Source organism: Parus major, chromosome 5 (genome assembly GCF_001522545.3).
Source record: "Parus major isolate Abel chromosome 5, Parus_major1.1, whole genome shotgun sequence".
In the NCBI taxonomy this organism is placed as follows: Eukaryota; Metazoa; Chordata; class Aves; order Passeriformes; family Paridae; genus Parus; species Parus major.
In genome coordinates, this window is record NC_031774.1 from 9,694,632 (window position 1) to 9,711,607 (window position 16,976).

At 43.6% G+C, this 16,976-nt stretch overlaps 2 protein-coding genes and 1 long non-coding RNA gene across 17 annotated transcripts in view; 2 read left to right on the forward strand and 1 right to left on the reverse strand.

Annotated features, from left to right (window-relative positions):
- The first annotated feature begins 3,342 nt into the window (after nucleotides 1-3,342).
- Nucleotides 3,343-6,322, forward strand: LOC107205421. Its single transcript, XR_001521941.3, has 3 exons — nucleotides 3,343-3,545; nucleotides 3,772-3,838; nucleotides 5,545-6,322. It is a non-coding gene; the product is annotated as an uncharacterized LOC107205421 (long non-coding RNA).
- A 1,620-nt stretch (nucleotides 6,323-7,942) lies between these two features.
- LOC107205933 (NADH-cytochrome b5 reductase 2) lies at nucleotides 7,943-14,645 on the forward strand. Its single transcript, XM_015631059.2, has 9 exons — nucleotides 7,943-8,035; nucleotides 8,137-8,283; nucleotides 8,927-8,999; nucleotides 10,049-10,155; nucleotides 11,156-11,285; nucleotides 12,034-12,117; nucleotides 12,627-12,712; nucleotides 13,270-13,369; nucleotides 14,293-14,645. The coding sequence occupies exons 1-9, from the start codon at nucleotides 8,021-8,023 to the stop codon at nucleotides 14,463-14,465; spliced, it is 915 nt and encodes a 304-aa protein (XP_015486545.1). The 5' UTR covers nucleotides 7,943-8,020; the 3' UTR covers nucleotides 14,466-14,645.
- A 133-nt stretch (nucleotides 14,646-14,778) lies between these two features.
- Nucleotides 14,779-16,976, reverse strand: part of PPFIBP2 (PPFIA binding protein 2) — a 100,092-nt gene continuing 97,894 nt past the window's right edge. For all 15 annotated transcript variants that reach the window (XM_033514911.1, XM_015631052.3, XM_015631044.3 and 12 more), the window contains one exon: nucleotides 14,779-16,480. In XM_033514911.1, the coding sequence (XP_033370802.1) occupies nucleotides 16,409-16,480 (72 nt within the window). In that variant the 3' untranslated portion in view covers nucleotides 14,779-16,408. The remainder of the gene's footprint in view (nucleotides 16,481-16,976) is intronic.

A 16,976-nucleotide genomic window follows, 5' to 3' on the forward strand; every position in this document is an offset into this window, starting at 1 on the left:
GAAAAATACAGAAGAGATGCAGCAGAAACAGAGAAACAGAAAAAAAGACTTTTTAGAGAAAAGTCACAGGGGTGACCTCCTTGCAGCCTTCCAGGACCTGGAGGGAGCCTGCAGGAGAGCTGGGGAGGAATTCTTACCAGAGGATGGAGCACAGGACCAGAGGGATGGCTTCAGGCTGAAAGAGAGTAGGTTTAGATTGGATATTTATGAGGAAAAAGCTCTTTACTGTGAAGCACAGGCTGCCCAGAGCAGCTGGATGGCACCTTCAGCTTCAGTAAGGCCAGAGTTAGCTGTGCTTTTATTCTCCACGAAGAAAAAGTGATTTTTCTTCACATGCATCCTTTATTGTCGGCACGAGATTAATTTTACAGCTTCCACAAAAATAACTACATTTTTCTTTTTGTTAAAAAAACCCCTCCAGCACTTACAAAGGAAGTTTTTTGTGATTGTTCTGTCAAATGCTTGCCAATAAAATTCAGGTCCATCAGTTCTGCCAGCATGTCTTCCTCAGCCTGAAGAAGTGAAAAGTTTGAAGCAGGATATATCTGCACTGCTTGTGGCTGGGGCTGTTTAAAGCAAAGTAAACCACTCACATTTTTTATTTCTTTTCTGAAATTAAGAGCCTGATTGCACAGGTCAGAGCCAGAGAAAAAGAGGCCTTCAACTGGCCTTCAGAAATGTCATCTCAAAATGGGATTTTGCTCATATGCCTGCCTGTGAATTACTTCAGAAATGGGTAATCACAAAATCTAGACCTGCATTTGAGTTTTGAAACATTCAGGAATTTTTTTCAAGTAAAATCTGCTGGATGTTTTCCAGAACATTCCTGTAACCACAACATGGCTTGGAGCAAGTTGCCAACCCATTTTTGTGGTGTGTTAAAAGTTTTTCAGCTTTCCTTCTGAACTTTGATCTGTGTTTCAGGTGGACTGCTCCCTCAGGTGTTGCATGAAGCCCCAATCCTGAGCAGCAGGAGTGTTCAGAGCTCTGCCAGCCCTACAAGACCCATCCAAGGTGACCCACCACATGTGCTGAATTTCCAGAGGGAGGAGGAGATTCCTGCCCTGCCTGCCTAGCAGTGCTTCTCAGGAGCCCTGTGTGCCAAAACAAACAAATTCACCGTAAACTGGGAGGTTTGGATGGATGAATTCTTTCAAAAGTTCCCTGTGGGGCAATGCTCTTAATGACATGATTCCATTTTAATTATTGTATGGGTTGTAGGACAGGTTCCTGACAGCGGTTTTGCAATGTGCCCCAGTGCAATAATGCTCAGGGCTTTCTAGCTTCAGAACACTTGATAAATTTATTCATGTTGGAAAGATCCTGAGGGTGAAAGTCGAAAGAATGGGATTACAGGAAGGAAAGGAAGTGGGATAAAGGTTGAGTGATTGTTCCTCACTCCTTTTTTACGTGCTCAAGCACGTCAGGGATGCGCCCATGAGAGAATTGTCCCTCCCCTCCTTGACAGTCCTGACTGAACACCCTAAAAACCCTCCCTTGCGACAAATCCTCTGTCTCAGAACATTAGATTGAATTTTAGCATTTTTCAGGATACAGCACTTATATGATTTGCTGTCAAAGCACTGCAGCACTTCACAATCCCTCCAAGTGTGTGGCACTTGTCAAAACCAAACTGAGAGCATCGTAAATGTTTGCTTCTCTTCCACTTTGCCTCCTACTTGGACTTGTTTATTATTTTTTTTTTAAGAATGATCCTATTAAGCAGCTAGCCAGTTAGCATGTTAATTGGAATTTTTTCCTTTCTTTTTTAGGGGGAATTCACCAGTTGAAAGTATCAGAGATTCCATGTGCTCTTTTCTGAGTCATTTTTCTAGGCTCAGACATCTGAGGACAGGGGGACAAGTCTCACTCAGAAGTGATTTTGTTCACTCCTAAGAAGCCATGGATTCCCTCTGTGCTGGGGAATTCTGTGTGACCATCAGGCACCACTGCCAAAGTCACAGAGCTGGAAATATGAATGGCAGGGCTGAACTTTACTGAGAGCAACAAGAAATGCAATTGATATTTTCTCCTAGTCTGGGCCAATTTCATTAAAGGGTTTTGGAGACTGTGTTAAAACTTACACAGAGAACTGAAAAACTGGGGAAGGGTTATTTATGAGATTTAGTCAATGAGAAGAAAAAAAACTGGGAGGGGAAAAATAAAATTTCCAATTAAAAACCATTTTCAATTGGTGATTTGAAGAAGGAATCCCCATAAAGCGTCAGAGAAAAATGGAAAGGATTTAGCTTGTGAAAAAGTGCTGCTCAGACTGAGCAGTGGCCAGCCAAAGGATGGCTCATTCTGTTAGGGGCTGCTCCAGAACTGTTTATTCCAACATCAGCATTGCAATTTTTATTTTGATTCTAACCCTAGTTTATTGTAGGCCCTGGGTCCCTGAAAATCGCTGGGATTTGCCTCACTGCCAGCTGTACAAAATTGCAAATAACAAAATTGTGAATATGAAACCACAGTAACTGATTTATAAATTTAAAATTGAATTTATAAAATCTCAAAATACCTAATGGTTGCAGTTGGTCCAGATTTTTTAAATAAGGTATTTTGAGGAAATAAAAATATGCACAGTGACATTTACATGTTTTGGCTTTAGCAGAATGTAATTTTTCTTGTTTCTTTCATCTTGTTAAGTCATGTACAGCAATTCAGTAACATTTCAGCTTATATATCAGTTTACACCTACTTCCTACACCTACTTCCTTTGTTGAAAACAATTGCAAGTTGCAAATACAGAGCAATTGAAAACAATAACCAGCATTTCAGAGCTGCCCTTTTCCCCTCTAGTGCTCTAAGGAAAACGGGGTGAGCCCTGTTCATTGTAGTTTTGAGGTTAAAACTTTTGAAGGTAAGTGGTGGCTTTCATCTTGGTGAAGCTCTGTTTTAGCTGAAATCATCTCCTCACAGTGGGGTAAACATTTGGATACTTTTTAATGAGGAAAGTTGGAAGATTTAGCAAAAAAAGGGGGAGGTGGAGCTTGAGAAGCTGCGGGGTTGCCCTTAACTGGAATATTCTTTATTTATGCCAGTCTTAACCTCTAAAGGCTTCTTGGAACATCAGTGCTTTCTGTTGCAGAGGATGTTTGTGGAATGCCTTCAAATCAGCCCAGGTGTTGCTGCTGAAGATGAATAGATCACACAGACACAGGTCAAGGTGTGGTGAAAGGAAGAGCAAAGTTTATTTTTCCTCCCAGGATTTATAGGCTTGTGACCACGGCCAGGGATGGGATGGTCAGGATAACACTTTCTCCCTGCACTGGCCATGAGAGATGCTCATCACAAGACGTGGAACAGAAAGAATGTACACCTATCTATGTTTACAGTTACTGTCCTGGGAAAGTCTTTAGAAAACCATGTCAGCAAGCTCAGAGGCTGAGTTTTCAGGGTGACACCCAGGTTCCTGTTCAGTAGGATAAGTGGAGGTGAAGGAGCTGTGCCCGGCTGGTGGCCTTGGCAGATGAGCACACCTTTAGAACAGCAGTCCTTGCCCAAGAGTGGCTCGTCCCAGCTGCCCACTGCTTTCATTCCAGGTGAGTGCACCGGGATGAGCCCTTCCCTGGGGATGTCTGTGACTGCAGGTGTGTCCCTGCAGCCTGCTGGCTCCATCCAGGGTGCCACAGGGCTGGCTGCAGCTTACACTGCCTCTGGATTCCTCTGCTCCATACATGTGTGCTGGAAAAGAGCAGGTTTTAAGATTCATGGGTTTCAAACCTGCTCTTGTATCAGCCTGACAATGAACTTTTTATTTTTCCTTAGGGAAGGAAGCATACAGAGACTGATGGATGGTGGTAACAGGACTTCATGATCTTGCAGAGCAAGACAGGTACTGTGTGCTCCGCTTAGTACTGAAATACAAATCAATCTTGCAAAACAGCTTTTAATGTAAATGCGATTCCCAAATTGTCCTGTGGTGCTGCAATCCAACAGCCTGCACGCTGATCCTAATCTGCATTTACACAACAGCTTTTGTGTGGCTGTCAACACAGGTCTGTGCCTTCACTGAGCTCTAAAGCTGTCCTGGAGGATGTGGGAGTGAGAGGTGCATTGTCTCTGTACTCACTGCTGACTGTCACCAAGACAGAATCAATTAGAGCACGAGTTGCCACTTTATTCACACTGGATAAATGTTTTTCCAAGACTCTCTTCCTACCCTTGCTGCTGGATGGAGTTTTCTGCATGTTCCCTGTTCCATGCCACAGATAATCTTGACTTGTTTAATATCAGAAAGCTGGCGGTTTCTGGAGCTGCCTTTAAATGTGCTCTCTTCATAAGGAATCTTGGAAATTGATAACACCAAGGTTACTTAAAGCCAATTCCCAAGACTTTCAGGAAATGTTGATGTCTTTGCTCTCGTAGAAAAGCTCAGTCAAGCAGTATTTTATACACCCAAGTTTTAATGACTCTGGGCTCTGACATTGCCCTGCTGCAACTGGCTGAGCCCATGGAATTTGTAACAGGAATTCAGCCCCTCCGTGCTCCCAGTGTGCCTCCCTGCCGAGGAGGAGATGCTGCAGCCCCCGGGGATGGGTGTGCTCACAGGAGGGGTGCACCTGAAGCAATGATGCTGCTTGGGCGTGTTGTGCCTGTTTTAAACCTGTGTGTTAAATAGCACATCCTGTGCTGGAACTCTCCTGTCTGTACATTGGGTTTTGGAGAACAGACATGTTGAAAAGTTTTCATTGTGTAAGCTCAGCTAGCTGTGAGGAAACATGGGTGGGAGGAGAGAAATCAGATAATTGAGATGGAGACCGTTTGAAAAGGAAAGGAGTAAAGTTTCCTTCTGGAACCACCAATTCATGCCTCTACTGCATGATGTGTTTTAATTCAAGACAGGGAAAAGGAGGAAAAACTGCAGCAGCTGGAAGTCCCCATCCTGGCACCTGGCAGATATCAGGGATATTACACAATAATAATAATGATTGTGTAAAATAATAAAGCCAGTAAAGTGACCCAGGGGATGATCTGTGTGGGACAACTCAGGGATTTACACCCTCCATGGAATTACTAGCTGGGGTTTGGGATGTGGAAAGAAGAGCTACTCAGTAGTTTACACCAATGTTGTTTTGTTGACTGGATCAAGAAGAATATTAATAGTAGTGGTATGTATGAAAAAAAACAAAGAACAAAACAATTAAATTAATCCTTTTATTATTGTTAGATTATTAATTTGAGGTCTTTTCCAGGGTGCCATTTTTACATTTGGGTGTCCAGCACTCCTTGAGATCTTGGCTAAATATATCCCTAGCTGAATGCCCAGAAAAGAAACAAACTTAAATCAGCAGTAACTTCTGAAAACCTTATTTCTTCCAGTTGTATTATTATTATTCCACTCTCGAACACATCTGTAGTGTGGATGAATGTTTTCCTTGCTGTGGCTTTGCAGCTCCATTCCTCGGGGTTGGGAGGAGCATGAACTGACACAAGGTGGCAGCTGAGCCCACTTTGACAAGTTTACAGCCTGTCTTTACTGATGATCTTTTCAACATTTACCCTGTTTTATTCTTCTTTTTTTTTTTTCTTTTTCCCTAGATCTCCATGTTTTCATTGTGTGACTGTCAAAAGAAGAGTTCTGATGGATCCCATTGTAAAACACTCCCAAAGCACAAATGCCATTGAAAACAAAATTTGGTGGGAGTGTGTTTTTGACTGATGAAGATTCAGAGTAGCTGATATTTACCCTGAGGAATTTACTGCTGATTTACCTGAACTGATTCTTTGGCTTTACAGCTGTGTTGGAGCAGTCACAAGTTACCTGCAGGCTCCTGATGCTCTGTTAATCCATTTTAGAAGGGAAAAGAGGGAAAAGAAGCCACATGAGCCAAGCATGTCCGTGAATGTAATGCTGGAGAGTATAAAAATACTGCAGGATATTTTTAATCCAGTTTCTGGTTTTACAAATCGTGTGGTGTTTGAACAAAAGTGTTTGAAAAGACAAGTGTTACAGGCCAAGGGACCATGCAAGAATGGATAGCTATCCTAATTAATCCATGCATTAACTTGTAACTAGCAGTTTGTTTAATGTCCAAAAAGCTGCTTATACAGAAATCTGTGGTGACAGGCACCAGTTAGCTTTGCAGACTCTTCCTGCTCTCAGCTTGAGAGTTTAAAACAGGATTAGCAGGATAGTACAACAGGTAGCACAAGAATAATCCTCCTTTGACTCAATGGTGCAGATAATAACCAGAAGGTAAGGTATCTCACTTAGTTTTTGTTGATATGAATGGCAAAAATATTTAGAGAGTTTTTTCCCATACAAGCATTTGGTGCCAGTAACCCTCCTTTTTTATTATATTAGTTTTGAACTTTGGTTCTTTGAGTTTTTGTTCTTTTTTAAACTTTTAATTTTATTCTGTAGCTGGGGAAATAATAATCTCACTGACTTTATTTTCCAATGAATAAGGTAAAGATATTTGACCATTCTCTTCAGTGTAAAGTTTGACATTGAGCACGAGTTTTTTTGTGAAGCTATGAAAATATTTAACAGTGGAAGGATTAGGGGCAAATTGAGATTCAGCGATTCAGATTAACACCTGTGTTACATTATTGATACAGAATGTGTGTTCTAGCTTTGCTAAACTTTCTGAAGAGCTCTTCAGAGAGAAATGGGGGGAAAATACCCTTTGTAAATTTTTATTATAGAAGCCTGTTAATGTTTGGTTATGTTGGACTGTATCAGTTTATGTTGGGAGCAGATGTGTGTTATCTCTGCTATCCTGTTTGGCTTAACAGGAACACAGAGACTTTTATCTGTTTATTAATTTAAGACCAGGATTTCAAGTGGATGTGTTCAAAACAGCAAAAATCCTGTGGGGAGAACTACAGGTGTTATCAGCTGTGATGATATTTAATGCTGTGGTTATATACTGGTAAATTGATATCTCTTATGGAAATTCCTGTCTTAAATTCTGTCTTAAAATGTCTGGTTTTGATTTGATTGTTATGGCACTAACTTTTTGCTTGGCTGCTTGATGTTGGCCTTTTGTGTTTCTCTTAGTGTGATTTTATGAGGAGCCTAGTTTTGTTTTTGTTTGTCGTATCTTTCTAGTCTCTTGTAAAGTGCCGGTATCTTTCAGCAACAATGTGAACTGTTTTCTGATGCAAATGAAATCTTGATTTAAAAATAACTAAAAAAAAAACAAAACAAAACAAGAACTGGGAAAAAAAAAAAATACTTTCAAGGGGGTTCATGTAATGGGGTTGTATTTTAGTGACCGTAGCTTGTCCTGGAATGGTGTCCCGGTATCTCTGTGCTCCTCTGCCTGTGGAGATAACCCATTCCTGACCCTCCTGTGGCTCTGCCCAAAAGGACACGACATAATCACTCAAATCTTCCCTGTTTCCTTTTACCCTCGCTTTGTTTCCCTTGCACTCTTCCCGAAGTGGCCACGAGGGCAGCTTTATTTCTCATTTAGGAACCCATTCGTTGCCGTGCCCTGGGTGCACAGAAACACTGCCACTTCTTCATCTGAAGTGATTACTTCGACTTTGCTCTCTTCCTTTAATTTATCCCTGCGGAAAGAAGCTTTAAGCACGGGAAGGGAATGCCCGGGGAGGCGGTGATGCCCTGTCCCCGGAGGCGTTCAAGGAAAGCCTGGATATTGCACTCAGTGCTGGTTAACGCGGGGCTGTCCGGTCACAGCTTGTCCTCAGTGACCCCACAGCCTTCTCCAACCTCACACAACCGGTGAAATGAAGAATTTGGCTTCTTCAACCTCACACAACCGGTGAAATGAAGAATTTGGCTTCTCCAACCTCACACAACCGGTGAAATGAAGCGTGGCTCTAGGGGCGGCTTGAGGGCGGAGCAGGGCTCCCGGTGGCGTGAGGGATGCGGGAGGAGGGACCAGGAGGAGGGACCAGGAGGAGGGACCGGGAGGAAGAACCGGGAGAAGAACCAGGAGGAGGAACCGGGAGGCGGGACCCGAGGAGGGACCGGGAGGAGGGACCGGGAGGAGCCGGGGCTGAGCGGGGCCGGCGCGGCGGGAGCTGCGGGCGAGAGGCCGCCATGGAGGCGCTTGCGGTGAGGGACCGGGCTGGGGCTGGGGCTGGGGCCGGGGCCGGGGCCGGAACCGGGACCGGGACCGGCCGTGCCCTCACCGCCTGCCCTTCTCCTCCTGACAGGGAGCGCCTGTGGCCGTGGCCGTGGCCGTGGTGGCCGCGTCCGCCCTGCTGCTGCTGCTGCTCCGCGGGACGGCGCGGAGGCCGAGCGGCCCCGTCACGCTGCAGGACCCGCTGGCCAAGTACCCGCTGCGGCTGCTGGACAAGGAGGTGCTCGGGGGCGCTGGGGACGTGGGGCAGCGGGGCTCCGAGGGCGGTAGGTCCGCTGGCCCGAGGGGCTCTTGGCCACCCCAGGGATCGAATCCCCAGAGCAGGACACAGAGCCCTCCAAGGCTGTGAGCCCCGCAGCCGCCCTGCGATGCTCGCAGGGTTAAAGCAGGGTGTGTAAAAGCGTTTCTGCCACGCTGCGAAGTGTTGTTTCCCGATGCTTGGCGTGTTTAAGTGGCGGCTGTGTTCGTCCCTCGGTTGCTGGCCTGGGTACACCGTGAGAAGCAAGCCCGGCAGCCTGAGCCTCTGCACGCCCTGAGTTGCCCGATCCTTGGCCACAGGCATGGAATGTGCTCACTGGCCTTGGGCACCGGGTCTCCTGATTTTATCTGTGCTAAAGTGCTGTAGGGATTGCGCAGGCAGGCAAAAATCACTCCTTGTGGAAGTAAGGAAGAGAAAACTGCTTCTGAAACCCCTGGTTATTTCAACTTTCTTTCTCAAAGCCCTTTTCTGTGTCCTTTTCTGTGTCCTTTCCCAGCATTTGGCTTGCATGCTAACAAGGAGCAGGCTTGCTAAAGCATATTGTGTTGAGTTTGAAATTCAAAGCAGTGGTGATGCTGACCTTGTTCTAACTTTGGTTTTCTAGGAAATCAGTCACGATACTAAGAAATTCAGATTTGGGCTACCCTCAACAAATCATATATTAGGATTACCTGTAGGTAAGTACTGTAAACACTTAATTACTCGTATTTCTGGTTTCTCACAGTTCTTGGACTTCTGACTGTGAATTTAAGGCTCAGAAAAGCAAGAAGTTGAAAGCTGCATCTGAATGCTGCTGTCTCAGGGAGAAATGTCAGGTTTCCCAGAGGATCTTTTGTGAGAGCTTTGTCCACTTGTGTGGTGTAGTTTAGAAATGGAGCAGTGAAACTGAACTGATCCTGATGGAACTCATCACCAGTCAGGACATAAGCCAGAGTGATATCTGTCAAAGCTTTTTCATATTTCTTATTTGCATTCTACTTCCATCTGGTCCCCTCAGTCTGTTGGCAATCGCCCTCATGGTTTTGGCAAATACAGTCACACTTGTAAAGGAGAAAGGGGACAACTCTGCTGCATGGGAAGATGCTGAAATATTCAGAGCCTTTTCTGTGCATGCACTTACCTTTGGATCACACACATGTCCATGCAACTTTATCTGGTGTTCTGTAGCACTAATTTCAGCCTAGGATTTGCATTTTATCTTCACAGCACTTTACACTTACAGCACTGAACCTTGGACCTTGGATCAATGATTATCTGTGCAGGGGAAAGTCTCTCTCTCTCTCTGATCTCAGATGTGGCTCTGTTTGTTCTGTACTGTTTGGCACCTCCCTGTGCTGTATGGCAGGTGTCAGGGTCATCCCATTCCATGCTGTGAGCATGTCCTTGCATGCTGCTTGTTCTTCTCCAAACTCTCTTCTGCCTTGTATGGGAATTTACTTGTAATGGAATTTACTAGACAAATGGTAAACCAACTGAGATGTGCTCTGCAGTGCTTGTGTTTATCCAGATTCATTCTTAAGAATTTAGGAATAAGATCCTGAAACTTTATTGAGATTCCTGCTCTGGGTTGAAAAAAGAGAAGAAACTGAATGTTTCATACAGCATTTTTATGGCAAAGATTTTCTCTGTGGTTGCATGCATAGCAGGTTACAATGCCTGCTTTTCCCTCTTGTCCTCCAGGGATGAAAAAAAAAATAAAAATCAGATTATAATTCTTTCTCCCCAGGCCAACATGTTTACCTTTCTGCAAAAATTGATGGGAATCTGGTGATCCGAGCCTATACCCCAGTTTCCACTGACAAGACAAAAGGTTATGTTGATTTAATTATAAAGGTAAATTCTGTTTTCATTTAATATAGATGAGTTGGTAACTGGAAGGAGGGCAAGTACTTCATTTTAGTGAAATGGTTTGTTTTGATTTAGTCATCAAATTTCATTGTCTTTCATTCAAATTTCATTAAATTTCATTGTCATTGGATCTCATCTCTTTCAAGTAGTGTGACTGCATGGCAAACAATTCATTTCACACTGCCCTTGAGTTGTAAGTTGCATCCTGTCTGCTGTGTGGCACCGAGGGATGGCAGAGGAAGAGTAGAGGGAGGAGGGAATCACTTCCTTGGCAACTCTTTAGGAATTTCCCTGATATCTTTTATTTGGCAGTGCATGGATACTGACCTCTCTCCCTCTGGATGCCTGTGCTGCTGCTGGTGCTTACTGCAAACAGCTCTAAGCAAGTCAAACAAGGGAAATCCTATAAGCCAAGGGATGCAGGATTATCTGATCCCAGGACTTCTGGATTTCCTAATCCTTTTCTATGATAGAATTTATCCCTAGGCAAAAACCCAGGCTTTTTTTTTTTTTTTTTATGCTCTGTTCTTCATGTCACATGGGTGGTGAATGGTTATGAACTGCTTGATGCTTCTTACTCTTATTAACTACTATGAACTACTAATGCTTCTTTCTTAGAAAGCTGTTGTGGGTCTGTGTGGGAAAGTTTTAGAAGGCAAAGATGCAGCAGTGCTGTTTCCAGAGGGAGCAGGTACAAAAATGGGGTGACATGAGGCAAGAGTGAAATGAGGGCAGCAGCACATAACCTGCCTGCCACCCATCCCTGTTATCCTGGCTGTTTGCAGGGAGCTGAGGGACACGTGCCCAGCAGCACATTTGACTTATTTTGGCTGCTTCCTGCTCAAGAGATAACTGAGATCAAAGAATTCCCTCGATTTCTTTCTCAGGTGCTGAATTTCAGGCCTGCAGGATTGTGTTCTACAGTTTGTGATAATGTCTGCAGGAAAGTTAGTGGTTGATAATGTGCAGATGATTGTTCTTACAGGTCTACCACAAAAATGTGAACCCCAAGTTTCCAGAAGGTGGGAAGATGTCCCAGTATCTGGATAACATGAAGATTGGAGATACCATTGATTTCAGAGGGCCAAATGGACTCCTGGTCTATAAGGGAGCAGGTACTGTGACACAAAGGTGGGAGAGCAAAAAGGAGGTATTAGTTATTTTCAGAAGTGTTTTATAAAACTTGACAACTGTAGAAAATATCTTCTTTTTTTTTTTTTTTTTTTAAAGTGGAAAAGAGGAAAAGCCACCTTTTCTAGACTTGACTTTGAGCCTGTCAGAGTTGGTATGATGGGAAAGAGTACTCTGTGTAAGGAATAACTGATGAGTGTCTCACTCCTGGGCCTGTAAATCTAAAAAAATTGCTATTGCATTACATGACTGAGAGGTGTGCACTGGAAATAAAATACCTCAGCTATACATATGGAGGGAGATGCTCCAGATGCTTCCTAAGCAAGTGAGATTGTGGCTTCAAATGCCCTCTGAGAACCTCAGTGCTGTTACTGAAAAAGCAGCTGACTGAGAGCCAGCTCCATTTCATAATCAAACCAGGCCTGGGTTGACAGTGAGGAAATAAGCTCAGGGAAGTAATCCTCTTGGAGGATGCAAGTGAAAGATTTTGCACTGATCTCGACTGAGAGGAGCTGTGCACTTGAGTCTCACCTCAGAGTGCTCAGCATTTCTCTGGATGCTGACCTCCTGTGATCAGCAATCTCCTGAGGAACCTCTCTCAGCAGAAGGGAGGGATTTCCAGAAGATTTGTCTTTATTAATTGATCATCTGTAGTCATTTCTTCCCAAGGAATGTGTATCCAATGTTTGTTTGGAAGATAATGTACCTATAGGTATGGAATATTTCTTCTAGGTACCTTTCTGATCAAGCCTAATAAGAAGTCTGAGGCAGAGAAAAAGTTTGCAAAGCACCTTGGGATGATAGCTGGAGGAACAGGTAAAACTAACCCCATCATATGGAGTGTCTAGGGAGTGAAAATGTCTTTGTGGGTATTTGTGAGGACTGTACTTCAGCAGCAGAGTACTTACACCTGCATTTCTTTCCATTAATTTATTTCCATGGTAGTAACACTGAGGCATTCCAGTGGTTTGAGCTCAGTTCTGGGGAGTAGCAACCTGAGGGTTTGAATATTGATTTACCTTGTGACCTCAGGGAACTCCATCAGTGACAAAAAGTGTTTTAAGAGAATGTCTTGAGGGTAAAATGACATGCTAGAGAATCCTGAAGAGAAAAACCCTGCATGCAAGAATTGTGTTTTTGTTTTGGAACTGTTTGTCATGACAGAAACCCCCCAGTTTCTGCACTCCATGTGGATTAGAAATCCAGAGATGTGTAGCCCAGTGCAAACTGAGATCCCATTGAGGACTGAGGGGAGGCAGCACTAATACTGAAGCTGGAGCCATGGAAAGGAACACCCACTTTATAACCATTCTGGTTTTTAACAGGAATAACTCCTATGTTGCAGCTGATCCGTCAGATCACAAGCGACCCCAAGGACTCCACAAAATGTTACCTCCTTTTTGCTAATCAGGTGAGGACTCTGACCCATCTGTTTGTTCTTCTTTAACAGCCCTCTTGTTTTTGTGCCTCTGAGCTTTTTAAACTGATGGCACGTGTTTCAGACTCTTTCACACTTGGGTATCTCCTCATAGTTTCACTGAATTCCCTAGAATTAGGGAATAAACACTGTGACCAGCTCCTGATCGCTCTGCTCATCTTAGTCCTTCACTGATTTCAAGGGAACAAGATTTATTTCCACTAATCTCTACAGTTAACCTTCACCATGCTAGTCCAGGGCCATTTGCCAGGGCCAGGGCCAAATCCAGCTCGTGATTTTAGCCTGGATTAAAAAGTTGTTCTAATTGCCATCTTCAGGACTGTGTTTAGATGGCTGCTAGGTCTCACAATTTGTTGTTCTTAACTTCAATTTGCCTGTAATGATGATAGCTACCATGGAAGGGGCAAAACACCAAATTACTTTCTTGATCTGCATAATTTTTATCGTTGCATTTGTTGTGAATGGCAGATGAGCTCCCGTCAGAGGGCTCCTGGGATGGTTTGGAGCTAAACAGCACTCTCATTTTGCAGACAGAAAATGATATATTGCTGAGAGCTGAGCTAGAAGACATTGCCAAGAGGCACCCTGAGCAGTTTGTGCTGTGGTACACACTGGACAGACCTCCAAAAGGTAGGGACACTTGGAAATGCCTCTGCTCATCCCTGTGCATCAGTCAGAGCTTCACTCTTGCTCAGGGGGACATCAGAGCAATGTCAGGTGTTCTTGTCTTACACTTTGAAACTCCTCAGAAACAAATCTTACCCCACACCCTGTTTTAAAGAGGGATCTAAGCCAGCTGAGCCTTAAAAAGTGGGAGCTCATAATTTACCTCATTTGGGTCAGACGTGTCACTCAGTGCATCTTCTCATGTATTTCAGTTTTTGGGCGTTTTCATCAACAGTTCAGCTCTGTTTTGGGCTATCTCCCAAATCAGGTTATATTAGCATGTTGTTGGCATTAAATTGTTTAATATAATTGTTTAATACCTGTAAATATTACGAGCACTTCTTTGTTTTGCAGCAGCTCCAGATGAAATTCTGGTGAAACAGCTGCCGTGTATATGGATTAAGGCATCATTTTTTTCACTTTCAATAATCCTACTGCTTGAAACAGTTTAGCATTTCTTTCCTCTTTTAGCTTGTTCTCTCTTATCACTAAACTACATGGCAGAGCTTTTGTTTTCACCAAACTCTGTCACCTCACCACTCCCATCTCAAAAAACCAGTCTCAATACCTCTCCCTGCCACTGGGTGACCCTTCTTCACTGGAAAAGCTGCTTCACTCTTCCTTTTTATTCCTACCTGCTCATTTCTTTTACATTTTATAATTTATTGTTTTAAGACCTCCATGTCTTACCAGCCAGATCCTTGTTATCTACATGCTTGTTGTCCCTGTGGAAGGGGATCACTAGGTTTGAGCTGAGTGAGGATTTCACCCTCTCCTGGCTTGCAGTGATGGTGCCATAACTTGATTCTTCAGCTATTTTAATGTGGTTTAAAAGGCTTCAGCCTGTAGAGAGATTCCAAGTAATGGGATGAATTTCTTTGTTGCAGACTGGAAGTACAGCTCTGGCTTTGTCACTGCAGAGATGCTGGAAGCCCACCTGCCTTCCCCTGGCAGTGAGACCCTCATTCTCATGTGTGGGCCACCACCAATGATTCAGTTTGCCTGTCAGCCCAACCTGGACAAGCTTGGCTATCCCAAGAGCAGTACATTTGCTTATTAACATCGATGGCACCTGATAACTTTTTTGGAAGTACTGCATATTTTTCTACAGGAACAGATGATGTGCAGCTGTGCAGCATTTGTGTGTGTGTGTGTGTTTTAACCCCTTGATGTAATTTCTGTGGTTTATAACTTCATTATTACCATGTGTGTTTTAATACTAAGAAGTTGAGAAATCCTCTTGGATTGTGTGGGAGTTACTTAGTCTGACCTCTGAAATTACTATAAAACATTATTTCTGAGGGAAAAAAAAAAATTTAAGATGAGAGATCATCCACATGAATTTGTGTTAAATCATTCCATGGTCAGCAAGAGAGGGGAACATTCACAATTTATTCGTAACAGTCAAAAAATAAGCATTTATACCAGTGTTATGCTAATTAGGATTTCTTACTACATATATTGTAAAGAAGAATCAGTTGTTTTGTGGATTGGCTATCCACAACAACACACTGAGTTGTAAATACAGCACTGAAAGAAATAGGAAACTGTGTTTGGGATATCCCAGGGCTGCTGGAGCAGCAATCCCATTTGCAGTGCTGTACTGTTGGCTAATTGACCTAATGAAGTATTCCAAATGCCCGTGGTACCTGAGCTGGTCACTGGCACTGACTGCATTGCCAGACTGGAACATTTAACACCTTTGATCAAACATTAAACATTAGTGGTTTGCTCATGCATAGACTCATTTCTCATCCTTCTGAATTTTCCCTTTTTGCACTTTGCAGTGACTGAAAAGAGCTTGCCTTGATTTTACCACTGTGGACAATCAAGTCATGTGTTTATTTTCTTACATCTGACCATACAGTGCAAGGTCTGTCAGGAGACACTGCTGAAGTGAGGACCAGGATAGATCACCTGTGAAAAACACCCCAGGTAGTTCTCAAAGAGCCCTTGCTGCATCCTGTGGCCAGCCCTGGAATTTCCCTCTTTATTGGGAGTGTTGTGGCTGGCAGTGACCTGTCCTGAGGCTATATTAGAATCTAAAGCACACCTGCAGCCAGCAAGGAGAGAATAATGCAAACCAGCACTGTACAAAGTACTTTTCCTTACAACTAAGGAGACTTTTTTCTGGCATTTATCTGTTTACTGAGAGAGCTTGTTAATAGCTCATTAGTACAGGAGATGTACATGTAAACAGATATCACAAGTAACTGCAGCTTCAACCTCAGCCCCTCAATACTTCTCTCTGATGCAGTCCTGTCTAGCCCAGTACAACAGCAGCAGATTTATTTTGTCAGGTGTTTTACAGAAGTACATCTTTTATTCTGGTACTTTCCTGGTTACAATTTCCTGCTGCAGTTGTTCTTGCCTTAGGTAAGGATTTGTGAACGTGGCAGCTTGTCATCCTAATAAAAGCAAGGGCTTGATGAACAGTATTATGTTCCATTCTCCCCACCCTACAGTGCCCTGGCTTGGATAAAAAGAGAGCAGGACAGTGAAAGGGAGGGGAGATTGAAATCCTTTTTCAATCAGTCTGAGCTTTTTCTGACCAGTCTGGCAAGGCCACAGGAGTGGTGAGTGAGCCATTGCTGCTGCTCTCACCAGCTGAATTCCAGGTACCTCTGATTTGTCCCCAAGGTACAATTATGAATTAATGAGTCCTGCACTCCAAGTTAATTATAAAAATAAAAAATGACAGAAGGTTTTTCGTGTAACAGTACATGAACAAGCCACGTAACAGACAAGTGAATAAAAGGACAAAACATTGCCAGTCTTGGCTTTCCAGACTCTGGGTAAGAGTCCCACTCCTCTCCCAGCCCCTGTTTGCCATTCCATGAGGTGGGAAAACAGCACAGAGGAGAGTTACCTGCAAGGTGGGGCTGGCCTGACGTGAGGAAATGCTACATGGGAGGTGGCAGAGGCAGAAAAGAGGGAAAGCTCTCCTGCTGCTCGGCCTCCTGCAGGCGTGAGGTTCGGGTAGCGCTCTGTCGTGCTGGGACATCATCTCCAGTCTTCAAAGGTCGGAGTTAGAAACCTGCTGTCATTCAGCATCTCATCCTGGCTCAGCAGTGTCTGAAAGAGCAGTTTGGGAAGGACTGAGGGTGTTTGGTGAGGGGCCTGTGCTCCCAGAGACCCAGCCTCACAACACAGGGGGTGAAAGCCACACACAGTCAAAGGGATTTTCCTCAGCTTTAAATAAGCTTTTTTTGCTTGAGGAAATTCTTAGAGATTTTGTGTCTGGCATGCAACTCAGCTATATTTTATAATTCTTCATTATGTCTTCCAGACACTTAGTGTTTAATAAATTAGCTTCAGTGGAACGAAGAAACAAAAGGTGTTTCGTTTTATGTTTGCCACAGAGCTTCAGCTCATGTAAATTTTCAAAAGTCTCATTCCTAGCCTTTGCTGTGACTGAGCTGGTGGTTACCTGCAAAATGTTTGAAGAATTGTTTTTATTTAAGGGGGTGAATAGCTGTCATTTTATCAAAGAGACAGCAGAGTTCATGAAAACTTGGGCCTAGGTGAAGCTTAATTTCTATAGCAATTTAAAAGCAGTGTTTTTTTTTGA